At 50.8% G+C, this 20,572-nt stretch overlaps 4 protein-coding genes across 7 annotated transcripts in view; 1 reads left to right on the top strand and 3 right to left on the bottom strand.

Moving 5' to 3' along the window:
- Positions 1-778, top strand: part of ZBTB4 (zinc finger and BTB domain containing 4) — a 14,486-nt gene extending 13,708 nt beyond the window's left edge. The window contains exon 4 of the mRNA XM_039847213.1: positions 1-778. This exon is cut by the window's left edge and continues 3,794 nt beyond it. The gene's annotated coding sequence lies outside the window, so the exon portion shown is untranslated.
- Positions 779-1,635: 857 nt separating this feature from the next.
- Positions 1,636-9,754, bottom strand: CHRNB1 (cholinergic receptor nicotinic beta 1 subunit). Of its 3 annotated transcripts, none has more exons than XM_039847214.1 (11): positions 9,623-9,754; positions 9,398-9,537; positions 8,761-8,805; positions 7,694-7,803; positions 7,500-7,623; positions 6,965-7,112; positions 6,441-6,650; positions 3,852-4,075; positions 3,171-3,352; positions 2,681-2,828; positions 1,636-2,375 (listed from the first exon to the last, which is right to left on the bottom strand). In XM_039847214.1, exons 1-11 carry the CDS (start codon positions 9,690-9,692, stop codon positions 2,235-2,237), a joined length of 1,542 nt encoding a protein of 513 aa, XP_039703148.1. In that variant the 5' UTR covers positions 9,693-9,754; the 3' UTR covers positions 1,636-2,234. The 3 variants fall into 3 exon arrangements, with proteins under 3 accessions (XP_039703148.1, XP_039703149.1, XP_039703150.1); XM_039847215.1 differs by having other exon boundaries at positions 7,500-7,608; XM_039847216.1 differs by lacking the exon at positions 8,761-8,805.
- A 135-nt stretch (positions 9,755-9,889) lies between these two features.
- FGF11 (fibroblast growth factor 11) lies at positions 9,890-15,974 on the bottom strand. Its single transcript, XM_039847212.1, has 5 exons — positions 15,089-15,974; positions 13,285-13,395; positions 12,994-13,097; positions 12,020-12,218; positions 9,890-11,742 (listed from the first exon to the last, which is right to left on the bottom strand). Exons 1-5 carry the CDS (start codon positions 15,279-15,281, stop codon positions 11,672-11,674), a joined length of 678 nt encoding a protein of 225 aa, XP_039703146.1. The 5' UTR covers positions 15,282-15,974; the 3' UTR covers positions 9,890-11,671.
- Positions 15,975-16,107: 133 nt separating this feature from the next.
- TMEM102 (transmembrane protein 102) lies at positions 16,108-19,525 on the bottom strand. 2 transcript variants are annotated; one of them, XM_039847211.1, is made up of 3 exons: positions 19,317-19,525; positions 18,764-19,118; positions 16,108-18,501 (listed from the first exon to the last, which is right to left on the bottom strand). In XM_039847211.1, the coding sequence occupies exons 2-3, from the start codon at positions 18,975-18,977 to the stop codon at positions 17,354-17,356; spliced, it is 1,362 nt and encodes a 453-aa protein (XP_039703145.1). In that variant the 5' UTR covers positions 18,978-19,118; positions 19,317-19,525; the 3' UTR covers positions 16,108-17,353. The 2 variants fall into 2 exon arrangements, with proteins under 2 accessions (XP_039703145.1, XP_039703144.1); XM_039847210.1 differs by having other exon boundaries at positions 16,108-18,672; positions 19,317-19,518.
- Positions 19,526-20,572: the final 1,047 nt, after the last annotated feature.

The following is a 20,572-nucleotide window of genomic DNA, read 5'->3' as shown; positions in this document are numbered from 1 at the left end:
AAAAAAAAATCACTAAAAAGTTCCCACAAATCTTGTTTCTGGCACTTTAGAAAAACTGCGAAAAAAGTACATAAGAATACATATATCTATCTACACACAATATATATATATGTATACATATATATATATATATATATACACACACACACATACACACATATACACAGCGGAACCATAAGAGAGACTGAGGAAGGCCTTGGGAAAAGGAGGCAGATAGGATGACATCCCCCTATATCCTTGTTCTGCACTCCTCTGAGGCAAAAAAAAAGCACAGGAGATGGAAGGGGTTGAGGATGCACCAGGGAATTTGAATTTCAGAACAGGTCAAAATGCCAAAACCATGGACATTTTGGGAGAACTGAGATTGTAGACATTTATTTTTTTGAAAATATGATTTAGGAAAATAGTTTCCAGAATTTGGTGTTTCTGGGCAACAAATGAGATTGTGGCAAAATGGAGATTAAAAGATGTATCTGAGCTGGGGAACTTGAATATTGTGAGTGTCAGATGTTGGAAGTTTGGGATTTTACAATTTCGTCTTGGAAATTTTCAAGTCTTGTCAGTTTGTGCCCTCTTTCCCCATGTTCCCTGGGAAGAGGGGTGATGGTGGAGTGGGAAGGCCACTGGTTCTGTGCCACAGCACGCAAGATTTAGAATTCTACAGATTCTAGCTCTATATGTAGTGAGGACCCAGATTTAGAGAAACTGACCGATATTTATCTCCGCATTTGTGTGTGTGTCCAACTCTCTAGGCCAATAAACCAACAAGACAAATGAACTGTGCTTTGCAGTGGGATGCCAAGTGCAATTATTTGCGTGGCTGGTGGGTCTGGCCGGACAGGGACATGCTGGCCTTGTCCCACAGGGATCTTTGGGAGTTGTAGCCCTATTCTCCTTAGGACAACAACTCCCAGCAATTAAGTAGGTGTGAGGGCTTGCTGACCATCGGTACTTCACTGTATTTGCTGCAGCCAGTAGGCCCAAACTGGTCTGACCTCCAGGCAGAAACATTAAACTCAGTCCAGTTCACACAGCCTGATGGGCACAAGATCTTCATGTCCCAGAAAGGCACAGCCTTAAACCAGGTGCAACCCTTTCTCTAAACTGAAAGGAAGCTAAAGAACAAAATGTGTGATGGCTGTAAGAGACACAAGATTTTTCCACTCTTGTTCTCCCATTGGCTTCAACTCCTTGTCGCCCCTCCTCTTACCTGTATTTTGTCTAGTGTTATGGAGAGATGGGCAAGTAAAACGAGTAAAGCTGATCGGCTGGCAGGGGGCGAGGGGGAGGGTGCGTCTTTGAGGAACTAACTGTAATGGGCAGCCACTAATAAGCTCTAGCAGGTTGCTGGAATTAGGCCTGGTCTTACTGTAGTTTTTTACATTTTTCAAGAGAAGCCAGAAATCAAAATTTCTCCGAAACATCCAAATTTTGAAAGTAGTGAACTAATTCAAATTTAAAGTTATGCAGGCCAACATCATGGGCCAAACAAAACACCAGTTTGCAACCTCTGATATATACTGTATAGTGCTTATTCTCATCTCATATGGTCCTCAGACTAGGGGGCAGATACCATTATTAGTACCATCGCACATAAGTGGAAACTTAGACACAGAGCAATTTAGTAGCTTGTTCTAAGTTTAGGCACGAAAGCTAGAACTTTAATGGAAATTTTTAAACTATGCTTTCCCCCCTTCATTACAAGTGCATCCTTTTAGAAATAACCTTTTTTATCCTATAGATAATACTTTTTTCAAAACATAATAAATTACGAAAAGGTAAAAACAAACAAAAAATGACCACTAGTCTCAACATGCAAATATAAGTACTATTAATTGGTGTATTTCCTTCCAGAAAAAAAATTTCCCTATTTATTTAACAAATGTTAAGCACCTACTGTAGGTTAGGACTAGGTGCTAGGGATATTACAGTGAACCAAAGTTCCTGCCCACATTAAGGTTTACAGTCTAGTTCTTGTTCTTTGCTCCATTTTCCTGGAACCTACGTGTTGGTATCCAAAGGAGCTTCTTTAAGAAGCCAAAGAGTAAATAACACTGATAGCGCATTTCTGGTGGGCCCAAGGCCTCCATCTGCCCAGTCCTGCTTTGGCTCTCTCCCCAGAATCAAAATGATGAGTAGACTGGATTCCTAATGAAAGAGTCAAGGGGCAGAAAGGGATAGGGCTCGAGAGTACAGCCGAACTCTCAATTCAGCTGGCCGAGGACCCTACGTCCTCAAGGAAACGGTTCGGGAGGGGGCAAGTGGTAAGAGGCGTCCAGGAAGATGACTAGGGTCCCGACGCTCGTGAAGATGATGAAGGTCCACAGGAAGAGGCGGTCCACTACCATGGCCACAAATTGCCAGTCTTCCTTCAACTGGGAGTAGGCAGACAAAAATATTCCTGAGCTCCAGACCCCCGGGAAGGCCAACCCCAAGGCCCTGTAACTCGCCCTAGTCCTCCTATCACAGCTCTGAGACCCGGCGGGCTGCAAAAGAGATGAGAGCCACACTGCAGGAGGTGGGTGAGAGTAAAGAACCAGTCGGATAGCAGGGGCGGGACCAAATGAGGCAAACTTCCAATCAAAAATAAAACCAAGGGCTAGGGGCGGAGCCCAAGTTTGCGGGTGGAGCCCGGGCCACCAAGGCACTACCATGCTTCATCCATCCTCACCAGACTTACCGCATCCTGGTCTTCCTGTTCCTGCAGCTGTTGAGCGATGTAATTGATGGAGGAAACGACCTCCCGTAGCTCAGGGGGCAGGCCCACAGCCCGGTTTGGGCCATCGATAGATCGCCGCAGATCCGGGGCTGATGGTTCAAGCTGGAACCTGGAAGAGGCGGGACCATTTGGTCACGCCCCGAGCGCAAAAATACAGCCAGTGCCAGGGCTCTAGGCCCCGCCCCAACACCCTGTATTTTTCAAAACTTAAAAGGGCCCTTCATGCTCTCCCCGCCAGCGGTGACCTCTCCAGCCTTCTGCAATTCCTCCCATCCCTCTGTCTTAGTTCTCACCTTTGCGCCAAGTAGGCAGCGGAAGGGATACTATAACTCCCATGATGCTCAACCACAGCATTTTTTGGGAGTTTAGGCTGCCTTCCTCGGCACAGTCTTCTGGGAACAGTAGTTCCCCCTCTTCTTATATGTGGGCAATGGGAAGTAAGTACTACTACCTGTTTGGTTTCGGGAAGAGAAAATCAGTCGGTGGCTTCCGGATGAAATATTCATCTGTTCCCCAACCCCAGCCACTTCCAGGAGAATCCTTGAGAGCTATAGGAGGTGGCTCCGGCATCTGATCTCTCTCAGGTTTGGGCCTCTTCAGACCCAGGTAGAGAGGAAGTTTGTAGATGAAGATCTGTAGAGTAGAAGAGGCGTGTTGGAGGGGGCTCTCATGCTTTCAGACCAGAAGGGAAGCAGCCAACCATCCCCATGCCGCATGCCCATTACTGAGCATGTGCTCATATGTCCCACAGAGCTACATTGACAAAGAAATGGAATCACACAGCCTTTAGAGCTCTTAAGTGGGTTGGGAGGCATCCTGACTGGAAAGGAAAATTCTAAAGGCTTCCATCCTGATAACACCTAATCCTGAGAATGTTATCCTGAGACCCAGGATAAACAGTATTGATAAAGAGAGTGTGGGATCTATGAAATGGTTATGATGGAAGGGTAAAATTAATTGTGCAACGTTTCAACACCCAACAGGCCTTGGTACTTCAATACTCTATGAGAAGTTGTAGTTCTCCCTCAGGTCTGCGAAAAGGAAGTTTGAAGTGGTGGGAGGGAAGAGTAATACCTCGACAAAAATCCAAATACTAAAATTAAGAGTTAACACAGGCTGAAGATTTTCTTACCTGTCGGACCCAAAAGGGCATTTGGTGGGTGTGGGGTGAGCGATGGTGCAGGTTGAGGACTACGACACTAAGGATGACTGAGAAGGTAACGAGGACCATGGTAAACATGAGGTACTTGATAATGATGGGGACAGACAGAGAGGTCTCAGGCACTTTGTCTGCCAGCAGCAACAGGAACACAGTAAGGGTCAGCAGGGCAAAGATAGAGAGCCCCATCTTCTCTCCTTGGAGGGACAGAGGAAAAGACAGAAGGATTAGGCTTTGCCAGAAGGCAATCTCCACAGCCATAATTGGTTGCCATGGTTCCAACCCACTCAAAGACAGGCTTTAGGAAGGGCCAGCTACATGCAAATGACTCCTACATTTATACCTCCAGCCTGGACTTATTCCTCTAAACTCCAGACATATCCACCTGCCTACCTAACCTCTTCACTTGGATGTCAATAGACATCTCAAACTTAACATGTCTAAAATCGAATTTCCTCACCATCATCTCCTCCCACAGTCTTCCTCATTTCATAAATAACAAATCTATTTTTTTTCTATGGCTCAGATCAAAATCTTTTGTGTCATTCTCAACTCTCCTCTTTCTTTCATCCCATATCCAATTCATAGCAAATCTCATTGGCTCTATCTTCAAAATGTATCCTGAAATTGATGACTTATCACATCTACCACTACCGCCCTTGTACAAACCACCATTACCTTGAATCTGAGTTATTATAAAGACCTCCTCTTTGCTTCATCCTTTGCCCGGGGGCCCCTCTGTTCTTAACAGAGGCCTGATTGATCCTGTTAAAATGTAAATCAGATCCTGTCACTCCTCTTCTAAAACCTTCGGATTTACCTTAAAACCCATCTCCTTGAGCATAAGAGCCAAAGTCCTTATTATAATATATAAAGCCGTCCCTTTAGCATTCAGACTTCATCTTCTACTGTTTTCTCTTTTGCTTACTTCATTCAGTTACATGTTATTTCTTGAATATTCAATGCACACTCCCACCTCAGGGCCTTTGTATTCACTGTTAATTCTTCCTGGTACTTTCTTTTCTTTTTCCTCTTGGTAATTTCTTCCTCCAGATATCTGCTAGGGTCATTCTCTCATCTTCTTCATGTCTTTGTTCAAATATTGATCAAATAATTCCCCTTTAGTAAGGCATGCACTGATCATCCTATTTTTAAGTTGCATTTCCTATACCCGTTCTCATCTTTTCCAACCCCTTTTCCTACTTTATTTTCCTCCTTAGGACTTGTCCTCTTCTAATATACTATCTAATGAATTTATTTATTACGTTTATTGACTGTCTCCCATACTAGAATCTAAACTCCATGAGAGCAGGGATTTTTGTCTGTATTATTCACTGATGTATTCCCAGTGCCTTGCACATTATAGATACTCAACAAATATTGTTGCATAAATAAATGGACCAACCCTTGTAGCGGGTTTACAGGAAGTATATAGCAATTTGAAAGATCTAAAAATGAAACAAAGTATATAAGGATATGCCAGGTGGCTGATTATTCCTGTGGCATACAACAGGCACTGCAAACTTCATGGAAGGTATTGAAATAAATAACTTTTAAGGTCTGCCCTACTTTAGTTCTATAATATTTGGTTCCAAGATTTGCCTTGCTCCAGGAGGAAGTAAAAGTTACATTTGGAAGTATGTTCTAAAGCTGCAGCACTCTCTTTCCCTAGATAGAAAGGGGACTTGATTTCAGAGAGAAGGAAAGCATGTTATGGATACCAGAGTCAAGGATATGGGTCTCTGCATCAGACTGGAACTAATCAGGGTTGGAATAGCAACACTGCCTCTCTCTAACTGTGTAATATCAGGCAAATGACTTACACTCTCTCAACTCCTTTATTCTGCTCTGTAAAATGGGAAGACAAATCAGTTTTACCTCACAGAGTTGTTGTAAAGATTAGAATTGAGTTAATCTATGTAATATGTTCATTGTAGTATAATTAGTGCTCAAAAATAGCAAAGACAATACTAACACTTACATAGAATATACTGGGTACCAGGCATAATTCTATTAACTCAGTTGGTCCTCAAAATAATCCTATTCAGTAGGAACAATAATTGTCCCCATTTCCAGATTAGGAAACTGACACAGAGATTAAAGGATTGCCCAAGGTTACTCTGTTACTACATTATGCTGCCTCCTACAGAAATATTGGCTATTATTTGCAAAGGAAATGGGAGATTAAGGGACTAGTAGGTGTTTAAAAAGTGGGGGAAGGAGGATGCCAGGAATGGGGAAAGGGAAAAGGGTGAGTTATCTAAGCCCAGGAGTTTGTTGGTCAGAGGAGTAGAGGTTCCAATGATGAGATCCTAGGATTCTGAAAAGAAGAGTTCAGAAGTTCTTGGGTGGAAAGAAGTGAGCAACAGAGGAGAGGCAGAGCCTGAGGCTGGAGGGAAAATCTGGATCCAGATGGAAAGGCTCTGGTTGAAAAGAAAACCTAGGTGAGATTGCTGAAACATAAAGGCTTGACTTGGCAGGAAAATCTTACCTGGATTAAGGGTAAAGAGGAAGAAGCTGAGCTATTAGTAAGAAGGAGAGCTAGGCCCCTTGCCTGCTTACCTGCATCTGGTGGCAGGTAGAAGACAAAGATGGCCAGTAGAGTGATGAGGATGCATGGGGCAATGACGTTGACCAGGTAGAAGAGAGGCTTTCGGCGAATGATGAGGTAGAAGGTGACTTCTTCACGCTGTCCTTCCCCATCTCCCTTAGGATCCACTGGAAGCTGGATTAGCCGAGAAGGCTTGTGGATAATCTCCCATTGGCCATTCTCTTGTGGGATGGGGGGAAGAGCAGAAAAAGGGGACACAGATGTGGACCTGTTCTTGTTGGTGCTGGACGTGGCTTGCTCTGCCACATTTTAGTGCAGAGGAGGCTGATGTGATAAGGGACTAGTTGTGGACACTGAGCTGAATAGCCCATCTTAAACTTGAGTACATCTCGATTTCCATATCTGAAAAATGTAGTCATATCTATCTTGCTGACACCACAGGGTTGTGTCGAGCATCACTGTTGGAGTATATTTATCAGCCTGTTAGAAACTAGAAATCAAAAAGCCCATGGATGTGGAAGCCATGCCCACTCACCAATGAAGGTCCCTTCATGAATGTGTACTTCCTGCCGCTCCTGCCCATTGGGACCCAAGCCAGTCTTCAGGCTGATCTCTGAACTGTCATAGCTATAAGAACTGAACACCATGGTGCAGTTCTGCCAGTCAAAGGGGAAGTAGGTGACCTGGATGGAAGGAGGAGTCACTAGAGCTGCTAGAGAACTGATCAGGGCTGGAGGAGTTGGGGAGGTCATTGGGGAAGTCACAGGGCAGATAGGGGTCAGAGGATATGGAGTTCCAAGGAGATGGGGACCACCAGGAAAGGTCACAGGGAAGTGGGGGTCACAGAGGAATTGAAGGTTATTTGGGGAGGCCATGAGCAATGGAGGGAGGTCACTGAAGAAGACCGTCAGTGAAAGTGAACATAGGAGATAAAACTCAAGGGAAAATCAAGAGGGCAAGAGAGATGTGAGAGTCATAGAAGATAATGGAGGAGGGGTGGGAGTTAGAATGTCTGAGAACAAGGAGGGTTTCTAAGAGCGCCTCCAGCTTCCCAGGCAGAAACCGGAGACCTGAATGCTGCAGCTGCTGCGATAGATGCCCGGGGGCTGCCAGCGCACGGAGCCATCGGGGGATACCACAACATTAATGTCCAGAGCGACGTCAAAATTTCCATCATTGCTGCGGGGAACGAATCTTATCATTTGGGATCAGGCCCTGCCCTCCCGGAGGCCCCGCCCACCTCCCAGTTTTGGGAACATTTTACTTGTTTAGGAGCACCACGTCTGGTAGCCACACAGATTCAGCCGTAATGCGGAGTGAATCGATGCCCTCGTGCTCCGCGGGGTCCCACTTCAGCCTGTAGTCAGTCCACTCCTAGGGAAGCAGAGGCTGAGGGGCTGTCTGGGGCTGGAGGCTGGGAGGAGACTTGGAATGTCCGAAGGAAGCGAGCATCCAGTGCAAGGGAAGGGAACGGTGCCGCATGGGCTGTGGTTTTGGAGGCTGGGTTTTCCACTTGCACTCACTCAGACCCCATCAGCTAATTTACCCTTTCCTCGCAACGGGCCCCAATTTCGTGGTCTGTAATAAGGGACGTTGCACTAGCTATCTTCTAAAACAGTGTTTTTCAAACTGCAGTTTGCGACCCTTTAGTGGGTCAGGTATCAAATTAGTGGCCCCAAACGAGTGTTAAAAAATTAGAATGAAAAATGTGTGAGGTACTGCAACAACATGAATGGACCTAGAGGGTATTATGCTAAGTGAAATATTCCACTTATATGTGGAATCTAAAGAACAATATAAATGAATGAACAAAACAGAAGCAGACTCATAGATACAGAGAACAAACTGGTGGTTGCCAGATGAGAGGAGGTATGGGGGCCTGGGTGAAAAAGACGAAGGGAATAAGAAGTACAAATTGGTAATTGTAAAATAGTCGTGGGGATGTAAAGTACAGCATAGGGAATACAGTCAATAATATTGTAATAACTATGTATGGTGCCAGATGGGTACAAGACTCATGGGGAGGGGTCACTTTGTAAATTATAGAAATGTCTAACCACTATGCTGTATGCCTGAAACTAATATAAAATAATATTGAATGTCAACTGTTATTGAAAAAAATTTTAAGTAAATAAACAAAAGAAAAACGCTTTAAGTGCAACTCCCATAGGAAAGATAGGTATTGTTTTCTGAAGCTTCTGTTTCAGTTATAAATATTTTCTGAGGTCGTGATGCAAAAAAAATATATATGTATTCTTTACTGGGCCGAGACATTCCAGGAGATTGTAAAGGCAGTAGGACGCCCTTTCCCACCCCATGCGGTCTCCGTACCAGGTCTAAATACACCTTTGTGCTCATCTCCTCATCCTTCTCGTTCTAGAAGGGGAAAGTTTAAAAGGTAGAGGTGATGTAAATGGAGAGAAATGAGGGAGTTTGGTGGGTAAAACTCTCCCTAGATATTCCCCCCTTCTTCTGAGTCCCACCCTGTAGGTTCCAAGCCCCGCCTTTATCTCAGAAACTTCCTAAGGTCTACAGTGCCAACCAATTCCTCTAACAGTCCCACTCTATGCCAGCCCTCTGCCTGGCTCTTTCCGGGGTCCCAACCCACGGCTGGTAATTCACCCAACCATTAATCTCCATCCACTCTTGTTGATTGACGCTCTCCGACACCAAGCTCCGCCCCAGCATGTGACCCTCAAGGCCCGCCCTCCAGTCAGTCCATCAACCCCAGCACTACTTCAAGATCGGTCCACCCGCCCGTTCATCATCCTAACCAGCTCTATTCCTGGCCTGTCCAGCAGCCATGCCCACAGTTTATCCATTGGTCCGATTTCGACCCAATCTGGGCTAACGGCCGTCCATCTCTCAGCCTGGTCCCGCCCCAGGCGTCCCTCTGCCCTGCCCTATCTAAAGCCACGCCCTCAAGCCCGTGGGTGAGCTTGACCTCAACCCCGGCGTGCGCCCTCACCAGGCTGATAAGTTGCGCCAGGCTAAGACCAATGTTGACGCCGACGCGGTCTCCCACTTCCCGCGCAGGCCGCACTGAGCTATCATAGCCCGAGAAAAGTTTCTCGCGGAGCCGGCCCTCCGCCTCCGAGCCGCGGGCGCCTGGAGGAAGAGAGCACTAAGGGAAGCCATTGTGCCTGACCATGACCTCTGGCCCTGTCACTGACCCTTTGAGGCCCAGACTTACCTGGGAGGAGCGACACCCCCAGCGCCCCCAGCAGCAGTGGCAGCAGCGACAGCAGCGGCCCTGGGGTCATTGCTCAGCCGCGTAGCTCAGTGAGTTCAGTCAGTGAGCTACCAGGAAAGCCAGTGCAGGGGAAGTGACGAGGCACCCAAGAATGTGCACCTGTTGTTGGGGGGCAGCCACCAGCCCACCCGCCCCGCCCCTGGGACATGGTCTGGCCCAGAGCAACTGCCAATGCCTGCCACCCACAGATGACAGGCGACACATCAGTTGTATAAATCTTCTTTAATTGAGAATGCATGGAATGGAAACTGGGTCCCATGGGAGAAGAGCCAGGGTGGAGACTGAGCAAGGTCTGTGTGGGTGAGGGGAGCATCAACCCCACTTGCAACAAGCCAGAAGTAGAAAGAGCCTGAGGAAAAGTGACCTGCCTCTGAGCTCTAGCCCTTCCCTTTACCGCCCCCTCAGCCTACCCTGCCCAGGTCTGAGGCTGCTCAAAATCTCCCACCTAGTTCACTAGTGGGTCCCTGATCTTTTCCAGGCCTGCCCCTAGCTCTCTGCATTTCTCAGAAGAATCTAGTCAGGCCCATTTTGGGTACCTAAAACCCAGCTGAGATTATAAGCTGTAAGGTAAAACAAATTCTATTCAGTTAGAAGCTCTGGGGAGTATATGAGGTCTGAAGCTCAAGAGGTCCTCACCCCCCTTGGCCTGATGTAGGGGAGAGTGGTGGGACTTATTGCCGAACTGGGGTCTCCTCACGGGGTAGGGGTGGAGTCAAGGCTCATTTGTCTTTTTTATTCTAGACTCATTACCCTAAAGACCTCAGCTCTAAAGGGGATCTGAAAGGAATTCCTGCTGAGGTAGCTAAGTGTTCACGTCCCCCGAAATCAAGCACAGGTCCAATCATGCCATTGTTTTGGCCCTTTCTTTATTTCAGCTTCCCCACCATGAGCTAAGGATTCCTTCTAAAACTCCTCTGTCCCTTTTCAGACTTTGTTTCCCTGGCAGGACCCCAGCTGAATTGCAGGAGCTAGAAACTGCATGTAAAAATAAGCATTCTATAGGAAGAATAAGATCTTTAGAAAATTATCTAGGAAAAACAAGTAGTTTTTGATTCATCCAGAACTTAGTTCTTTATGAATCATAGCTAGGTCCTTTCCAGAGCTCATCCTTAATAGATATCACTAGAGAAGGTGGGAGGGTGGGTCTAGAACTTACTCTAGAGCAATAATATGGCTATATAAGCTCCAGTTCCATCCTGGAGAGAGGGGCTGAGAGTTGTGGTCTATGTCCCAGAGTTGAGATTCAGAAGGGAGTATGGCTCCATATGTGTCTAGAACATCATGCTCTAGAACTGGGTGTCTCTGGGATAAAAATAAGTTAAACCTGTGGTAATCTGAGACTGGTCCCAGTTCAGGCCAAGGCCAAGAGTTGGACAGGGCTCAAATTCAGCCTCTCTCTACTTGGAATCCAGGGGTCCATCTAAGTTAAGGAAGCCTGATGGATCCAGAACAGAGCCTGGCAGCACGCCTGCATTCTAGTCTTTGTACAGAAATGGCCCTGGCTAGGGTTCCTGGTGTTCCAGAACCTCCAGAACAAGGCAGAAGGTAGAGTAGAGAAAGAAGGAAACTAATCCTGAGCTCCAGTAGACCTATAAATCTATGGCTCAGTGGCAACGAAAAGGGCAAAGGGCTCCAGAAACGGGCTGAGTCTGGGGTGCAGAGTATTTGTGTCCCGGTTCTGTCAGTTTGGGAACCCCCAGCTCCATCTCTGGAAAAGACTTTGGGGTGTGTGAGTATGGAAGGAAAGAAGTGATCCACCAGGCCCATTTTCAGACATCTCCTTCTCTGGCTTCCTCCTGGATCCAAGGATCTAAGGGTCTCAGCAGTTCCTAGGCTCCCTCATGTTAGAGCACCTGGTGGAACCTGGCTGCTCAGGGCATGAGTATGGCAGCTAGGGTGAGAGCAGGGCCAGGAGCAGGGCTGGAAGACAGACTGTGGTGGTGGCTGGCTCAGTGCAAATGCAAAAGCCTCCAGTCCAAGGTTTTCGTTTCAGGGGGCAGGGTGACTGGAAGGGGAAGTCTCAGGGACACTGTGGAGAGAAGGCTCCCGGTACATGGCCACTGTAAAGGGGAGAGAGAGGAGCAGGAAGGAGTGTTAGGCACAGAGAGACCTAGGGAGAATTAGAGCACTGAAAATGCTCTCTTCCCCTACACCCATCCTCTGAGAACCCCAACCCAAAGGAAGAAAGCTCCCCAAACCCCCAAAGACCAAAGCCTTCCTGGCTTGACCTGTCATAACAGGTGTCCTCTTGTAGCCCCTGAGCTATGTATCACTAAATGTCCATGTCAAAGTCAATATCCTCCCATGTGGCCCCCATTTTCTTCAGTCCATACTCACCCTCCAGGAGCTTGGGCACAAAATGGGCAGCTGCCTTGGTCTTCTTGACTCGATTTCCCTTCATGACGCGGCCCTCCTTGTCCAATCCTAGGTACCAGGCCCGGCCAGAACGGCATTGACGGTAGAGTGCAGAGGCATACAGGACATAGTAATTCTCAAAGACGCATTCCTTAAAGCGACACTCAGCTGTGAAATGTGGCTGAGGAGACAAAGACCCAGTAAGGCACACACAGACAGAGAGACAAAGACACATCATCAAACAGAAGGGAGCCCTGGGAAGAACAAGCCATGATATAATCCATACATTTCAGGCTGGGAGGGCCAACTTCTGAGTCCATGTGGGAACTGGGAGAAAGGGAGGACAAGGAAGAGTCTGGTAGGCCCCTGAGGGTTAGGAACTAGAATTTTGGGAGCCCTGGAATAAGAAGATACTTTCTCTTCACTCTATTCCCAATATTTCACCATCCCCTAGCCTGAATGACTCTGAGGAAGTGAGTAATAATGAAGTTCTGAGAAAGTTGGATGAAAAATGGGAACCCTAAAACGGGGAACCTCAACCCCCAGGCCACGGACCGGTCAGTCTGTGGCCTGTTAGGAACCAGGCCACACAGCCGGAGGTGAGCAGAGGGCAAGCAAGCAAAGCTTCATCTTTATTTGCAGCTGCTCTCTAGCACTAGCATCACCATCTCAGCTCTACCTCAGATCATCAGGCATTAGATTCTCATAGGAGCACCCGTCTCTGGTGCAAAAAAGGTTGGGGACCCCTGCCCTAAAGAACCTGGGGCATCTGGAGAGCTGTGCAAAGAGTAAAGATTAGAGCGACTGTTCAGGAGGTGCTCTAGAGTGGACAGTGATGACAGGACATCAGCAAGAACTGGAGTTAAGGGAATCCTGAGCTGTAAAATCTCTGCAGTTGAGAAAGTTATAGCTGGGGAAGTCCCCAAACCCCAGGCCACTCAGCCTCTTTGTCTCACCGAGCTGTAGAGCAACCCGTCAGCATTCATGGCCATATAGTGACCCAGCTTGGCACTCTGGATGGTGACCACACGGAGCCCCACGGGGATCAGATTGAAGTGGGCTGGGATGGAGAGAGGGGGCATCAGTACCCCAGACCTTGAACCCCCATCTGAGCTCTCCCCATCCTAGCTCCCTTTCCTCCCTTGGGAGTCAGAGTCAGACTGAAAACAACAACCTGAAGGAATAGGATTGTCATCTCTTAGCCCCACTCTCTCCCTTCCCACCCAGTGGCTGGCTTCCCCTCTTACTGAAAGAGCTGGTGTCCTCTGGGGTGCCCTGGATACTGCCATCAGGATTTGCCTGGAGGTAGAAACCCTGGCGGCAGAACAGTTTGGTGACGATGCCTTTGAGCTGAGGCTCTGGAGAGAGAGACATTAATCTTTGAAAATGACATCTCTGTTCCCAGAAACATTCCTATACTTGGGATCAGAAGAAAGAAGGGAGAGTGAAAGGAAGATATAGGGTCCCTGGGCCCCAGCTCTCTGACCCTCCAAGAAGGCTCTCTCTCACCTCTTTCAGACTCCCTAGAAAACTGGGGTGTGCGTCCCTTCTGTTTCCTCTAACCATCAGCTTTCAGTTTAATTTATTGAAATTTATTTAAATGGCTTAATTCCTACTCTACAGAGCAACTAGAAGGGGGGAGGGGAGAGGAAGGGAAGAGGAAAGGGAGAGATACATCAAAATACAGAGGACAGAGAGAGACAGACAGGGCTGCTGAAGGGGCAGTGTGTTTGCAAATGTGGAAGGCAGTGAGATGACCACGGGTAGGGGGCCGGCTCAAGAGCGGGGATGGGACTGGGCCTGATGCTGACTCAGCACCTGCTGCTGCGGCTGCCGCTCTCTTGGCCCGGGCTTCGCTTTGGTCCAGCGCTGGCCTGTCTGACACTGACCCATCTGTCTGTCTGTCTGTCTGTCTGTCTGTCAGTCTGCTGACTCGGGGGCCCAGCCCTCCATGAGGCTCAGCCTCTCCGCTTCAGTCAGGTAACCTGCCTGGAGTGGGGGACCTTCGGTACCAAACCAAGGAAATGGGGGGAGGGGCGGGGGAGATGGCGAGGCAGGCTGAGTCACGTGGGGCCCGGTCCCACTCAAAGGGTGGGCTGCGGACCATACCACGGTGGCCGGCCGGCGGCGGTGGGGGTGGTGGTGGAGGAGGGCGCGAAGGGGCTACACCCTGGGGGAGCTGGGAGCTGGCGAGAGTGGGACCAGAGGGACTCCCTGCTTTTCATACCTGGACAAGGACTACACGCTAATCCTCACAACTGTCTTTTTGTCTCTAGCTCTTGGACGACTTTCTTGTACCCCCTTGTAGGTGGTACGAACCCCCCAGTATCGGTGTGGGTCTCCCACCAGCCTTGTACTGTGTCTGAGTTCCTTGCCGCAGAGGGTACCCTGAGCTCGTGGGACCCAATTTGGAGTCATGTGGTGGGTAATAGGGGTGTGTGTGTGTGTGTGTGTGTGTGTGTGCGCGCGCGCGCGCGCCCAGTTCCCCTCTTGAAGCGCAGGATACGGGAGGAGGGCGCACAAGAGGGGCTGGGCTGGCGAGGTAGCTGCAAGGACACCCCGGGGAGAGCTGGGGAGATTGGTGCCGAGCCAAGCAAGCTCGGCCAGGAGGAACCGAGCCAAGGCATGGAGGAGCAGGAGAACCGGGGCAGGGGCGGGGCTGCCGGAGCCGCAGAAACCCTCGGGGTGACCCAGGCGTCCGGAACCCCCAGGCCTCTGGGCTTGGGATGGAAAGAATCGCGAGAGCCCGCACGTAGGCTAAGGATAGTGGGGGTGGGGATCCTAGGGTGCTGTGAGCAGGAACTGCGAGGTTTGGGGCACCAGACTTATCCCCTCAAGCCTTCCCCTTGCCCTCGAAAGCAAGGAGACTTCGGGTTACGGGCAAAAGAAAGGGGAAACTGAGGCACAGACTGGTAGAGATTTTGTTGTCCTGGCCCACCCCTTTTCACTTTTCTTGGAACCCCCGTCAGTTGGGCCCCATTCTTCAGAGCCCCTCACCTTAACCTCCCAGGCAGACCGCCCAGTCCCAGGGACCCCGCCCCAGGCACTCACCCGGGCCGCGGTTCGGCCGCGCGGGCCGCCCCCCGCATAGTCGCACCTTGGACAGCAGGATGAGGAGCTGCTTCTGGCAAAGAGACTTGGTGCCGCGGGGACACACGCGCCGTTGCGCCGACACAGGCCGGCTGCCCCCAGGCTCGCGGACCTCCCGCTTCTGCCGGATCAGGCTACTGGCCAGCGCCGCCATGGCGCCCCCGGTAGGAGACAACCCCAAACCGGCAGGCGCTCGAACCGCGCTGGGCTCCCCCAGAGAAGCCCGCTCACCACGGCATGCTCTTGGTGCTCTCTCCCTACTCAGCGCCCCACCCACAGGACCTGAGGATAAACCTCAGGGCTCCCCCACCCCCAGCTGCCAGCTCCCACCCTTGGGCCCCCCACGTGATAGCTTCACCAGATCCAGCAGCCTATGTACCTCTCAATTAACCCTACCCTCGACTTTTATCCCCTACTGAAAACTGCCCCCTCCTTTGCTCTCCAGTATCCCTGTCCCCACTTCCCCTATCCCAAAGCCAAGACCCTCAAAATTTCCAAGATGTGATTCCAATACCCCCAGGCACCTTTCCACCCTATTTTGGGTCCTCTGTACTGCTAGCCAAATCCACTCTTGTAATCTAAAAGGTGTGGGTCTTTAGCTTTGAGGATCTTAGCTCACCCCACCCCAACTGGGGCACTGACAATGTGAGGGAGGAACCCAACCTTGATGTCTTTGCCACCCTCCAAGTAAAGAAGATCCCCACTTTTTTTCACTGAAATACCCAAAAACTATATCAGAATATCTAGGCTGTCCCCATTCAGTGAGAAGGGGTTCCCACTCAGTTTCTGGATAATACTTTTTTTCACCAAGTCACCCCCATTCCTACTAGCACAGAGTTCCAGCTGCTGATTCCCTTTCTTCACCTTGTTACCCTCCACTCCTTTTGAAGTCACCTCCAAATCCACCCTTCTTAGCGGGTACACCAGGTGGTTTTCCAGAGGGCCCTCTGTCACCTCGAAATAAGGAGCATCCGGGGTTTTTTTTGTTTTTGTTTTTTGGCTGCCCCTTAATTTCCTGGGGACAGCTGGTGCTGTTTAGATCCCACGCCCTCCAATCCAACAAGCCCCCTGAAGAGGAGTGCACCCACGCTATCCAAATGTGAACAGGCCCCCTACAACTCAGAGCACATCAGAGCGTTCTGCGTCAGGGCTTTCTCATCCTCCCCAGGACTACCTATAGTACCCCCCCCTTTCCCCGACGCCCCTTAACCTGTCCTGTCTTGTTGATCCGGCGGCGGGTGGCGCTGGCTCCGGTTCCAGGCTCCTCCCTCCCCAGGAAACAGAGCTTCCCCCCACGCCGGGCTAGGCGTCCCGGACTCCCCAAAAAGAGTGAGATGTCCCCGCAGAGCGCCTTGGTCTGGCAAAGTCAGAGCACTGGGCCTGGCGACTGGACTAAGCGCAGTAGCGGCAGCAGCGACTGTGGGAGGCCGAGGCGGCCACCGCAGCTCCCCCCGCTTCTCCGAGAGCCGGCCCGGGGGCGGGGCAGGGGGCGGAGACACGGGGAAATAGGGTGAGGCTGGGCTGGTGGAACTCCCGGGTTCCTTGGAGGCAGGGAGTGAAGACAGTCCTACAGACAAGCGGGGCCAAGGCAAAGGCGCATGTCTCAGGGTTCAGAGCAGAGACAAAGAGATGACTCCACTGAAATGGAACCCTGGATGGGGGGAGAGGTTGGGTTTAAGACAGATGGAACGGTAGACACCCTAAAATGGAGAAAGGGACCCTACTGCCTGGGATAGGTGGACAGAACTAAATGAATAAAGTAGAGGAAATAACTGAAGAGACTGGGGGAAAGGGGTGGAGGCCGAGATCTGGCCTGGAGAGAAATCTGGCCTCCTTAATATCGCCCTTTTTGTGTGAGCCAAATTGGTCTTTCTCCGGTCTCCATACTTCTCCTTTCCCCGTTTTGCCAGCAAATATACTCCTCCCAATCCTACTGACTCCTGAGAGAAAAGACCATAGGAATTGGGGAAAATGTTGCCAGAGGCTGCACCAGGAAGGACGTGAGGGATTCTGGCCACAGATTTGGAGTGGAGGAGACTGAATGGAACGACCTGTACCAGGGTTGGGGCGGAAGGAGGGTGGGATGACGAGGAGGCACCCGCGAAGCCTAGAACGGAACCTTTGGGTCCAGGATGTTCAGTGTCTCCCCCAGGCAAGGGGCGAGGACTCCCCTCCACATCCGCTAGCTAACAAAAGCACTTTCTACGCTGGTAGGAATAGTACCATTTAATGGACCCCGCCCCCCACGCCAGCTAAACCACCTCCCTTGCGCGCAGCCTTGGCCTCCTCCACCGCGGCGCACAGGGCCCGGGCAGGGTCCCCACGAAGCTGGGTTAATGCCAAGAGTAATGCAGCGGCACCGTGCCCCGCACACAGCTTTCGGCCGCTCAGAAAATAGTGGGGCAGCGTCCCAGCCTCGAGCACACGCCCCAGCTCATCCAGCAGCCCGAGGCAGCAGGCGCCCGCATTCTCAGGCCGCCCCAAATAGAGCGCGGGCAGTCGCTCACAAGCCCAGTAGAGCAACGTCCGCAAAAGATAGGGCGCCGCGACCCGGGTCCCGGCCACCAGTGGGCGCAGTAGCGCCTGGGCAGCCGCGTGCGCTTGCAGTAGCGGAGCGGGTATACGCGCCTTGAGCGCCAGCTCCTGGCGGGCAAAGCACAGCTGCCAGCCGGAAGCTCCCGGCCGTTCCATGCCGCTGCCGGGCACCAGGTAGAAGGAGGACGACTCGGAGGTCAGCGGGCCAGCCCACGAGTGGCTCCGAGCCCCCTCGGGCCAACCAGCCACGGACACCACAGGGATCAAGTCGAAAAGCAGGAGGCGGCGTGGGGGCCCTGGCGTAGCCAGGAGGACGGTGGTGAACCCCGCGTGGCGGGCTGCGTGGACCAAGCGCGGGGCACCTGGGACTGGGAACAGGGACTCGGCGACCTCGGCCAGCGTAGCAAAGAACCACGCAGCCACCTTGGCAGGGCACAATGTGGGCCATGCCTCCGGAGCCTCCGACGGCTTTGGGACTGAATTATCCATAGCTGCTTTGGTGACATCACCATTCAGTTTTTTCAGCAGTGCAGGAAAGCCAAGATCAGTTACATCTTGCCGAGGCGACTCGGGCCTCGAACTGTTACTAGGTGATTTTTCCAAAGACACATGCGACTCGGGCTCAGTGATGTAACTGTGCAGCTCGTCCATGGCGCTTTGCTGGTCCTTGGGACTTTCTTCGCTTTGGGTTTGGTGGGTCGAATCAAGTTCTCCTGGGACTGGGGGTCCTAGGCAGTCCTGCCATGCCTCTCTGACCGAGGTCCCCTGAATCAGTTCTGGAAGGCAGAGCCAGGCGTAACAGGATTCCACGTCCAGTTGCAGCTCCTGCCCAGTGCCGTCTAGAGAAAACACGGGCACCAGGAGTGTGAAGCCGGCGTCGTAGTGAGGTCCCCGGGCGTAGGGCCCTAGGGGTGCAGGCCCCAGATCCAGGGAGCCCTCGCGAATTCCGCCACGAAGCAGCAAAAGCTCTAATTGGGGAGGAAAGCGGGGATCCCGGCGGTGAACGAGACCTACGGGAAGAGACGGGATTGTGAGGGCGTGGCCCAAAGCCAAGGAGGGGCTGAGAACAGCGAGTTTCTGAAGGCAGGGAAGGTTACCTACCAAGTAAAGAGAAAACAAAGTCCTTGGCTCGGAGGAGGTCTGGCCCAGGCTTGGGCCCGTCACTCCAGCTCTCCTGCACACCCAGCTCCTGGATAAGCTGGGTTAGTTCCTGCAGCTGCGCCCCAGAGCAGAAGTCGATGTCAGTGAGCGGGCGGGCTGGGGCTGGAGGCGGCGGGCCCCACCAGGGGGCACTTCCCCAGACTGCAGAAGCCATGTGGTTCTATCTTTTGGGGCTAGAGAAAACACCGACAGGAGGAAGGCTAGATGGGCTGTTCTTTTGCTAATGAAAAGTTTCCTCCGTTCTTTTTTCTTCCCGAAGCCCAGAGAGAGCTCCGAGACAAGTCTGCCAATGGATCTGCAGAGAAAGGGCTCCAAATTTAGTCTCGAAAACAAACAAATACCTCCTTCGTCCCTGTCCTTTCTCATAAGCTGGTCCTCGCTCCCACGGACCGATTCACCTGACTCGGCAGGTTAAAGGTAGCTAGCTGTTAGGCCCCTCTTACGGAATGCAATAGCCAGTCTCCTCCGCTGCCCCTTGTCTACCCTCCCTTACCTCTTTTTTGGAAGAGGGTTGCTGTCCGTGGCTTCCCTCTGGGGAAGAAAATGGATAGAAAGATTCAACAGGTAACTCTTTCCTGCTGCCCGCGAGGCCACGCCCTTAAATTACAGCCACGCCCCTTTCTCAAGACAGGGTGGTTCTGGGCCGACCCCGCCTACGTTATCACTTCTCTCGCTCCGCTGAGATCTCGCGCTATCCTGGAAGTTGTAGGTTGTCCACGCTACCAGGGCGTTGTGTCTTCGCCGCACACGCTTTCCTGTTCCGCTGAAGTAGTGCCTGCTTGAAGTTGTAGTTTCTATGGACCTAAACTGTTCTGCTTCTTTCCAAGCCCGGGTCAGCCCTACACAAACATTGCTTAGAGTTTGAGCAGAGGCGTAATAGGATGGATCTGAATAGCAAACAATAGTGGGGAGCATACCTAGGGCCTGGGGAGAAATAAGGCCCTCTATATCCTATATGTGAGTAGAGGAGCCCTGGTCATTTAGATCTGGGAGGGTTTGTCCATGCAATCATTTTGGAGATGAGACTGCAGCCTAGAAAGGTTGCACATGACTTGTCGAAGGTCAGAGAGGTGTTAGAAAGGAGCTCCCCAGATGGGCAGTTTTCCTTGGAATCCCTGGCGGCAGTGCTAGGCAGAAACACACAGGTGACCCAGGAATGGACATCTGACTCAGGAGATGGACATATATTAGTAATGTCCACCTCAGACACACATGTGGTGGCAGGGAGAGCACTTTGGAATCTCACAACTCATGTGTACACTGAAGAGTTATCAGGACTGAAAATCAAGTCCAGAGGAAACTTCCAGTTGGGCTGGGGCAGGGCAAAGGGAAATTATCAGGAGAAGGAAATTGTTTTCAGTAACCAATGCTATCAGAGATACAGCTTAAGTCAACGATGACACTATGAGCCAGAATATTAAGACAGAAAAATAGGAAACCAGACACAGGCTCACAGATCAGACCAATCCATTGATGGAACAAGACTTCTTACATCCCCCTTTCCCCAGGGAATATCTCCAGAGTGAGATAGGCCTAAGTCCATGGGCAAGAGAATTAAGCAGAGACACCTAGAAAAATCAGAGTCCTGTGAAGGAGGGGATCCCCAGATCCAGAGCTCAATTTGGGGAGCCCAGATCTCAGGAGTTCCTGGTCATTGACAAAGAGCTCTTCTCCCTCAGCAACTCAGAGCCCCAAGACACAGCCCAGAACTGGGGAGGTAGGTTTCCACACATCTGGTTGTGGCCCAAG

Source organism: Pteropus medius, unplaced genomic scaffold (genome assembly GCF_902729225.1).
Source record: "Pteropus medius unplaced genomic scaffold, Ma_sr-lr_union100, whole genome shotgun sequence".
Taxonomy (NCBI): Eukaryota; Metazoa; Chordata; class Mammalia; order Chiroptera; family Pteropodidae; genus Pteropus; species Pteropus medius.
The sequence above is the reverse complement of the archived record's forward strand: the minus strand, read 5'-3'. Positions and strand labels throughout refer to the sequence as shown.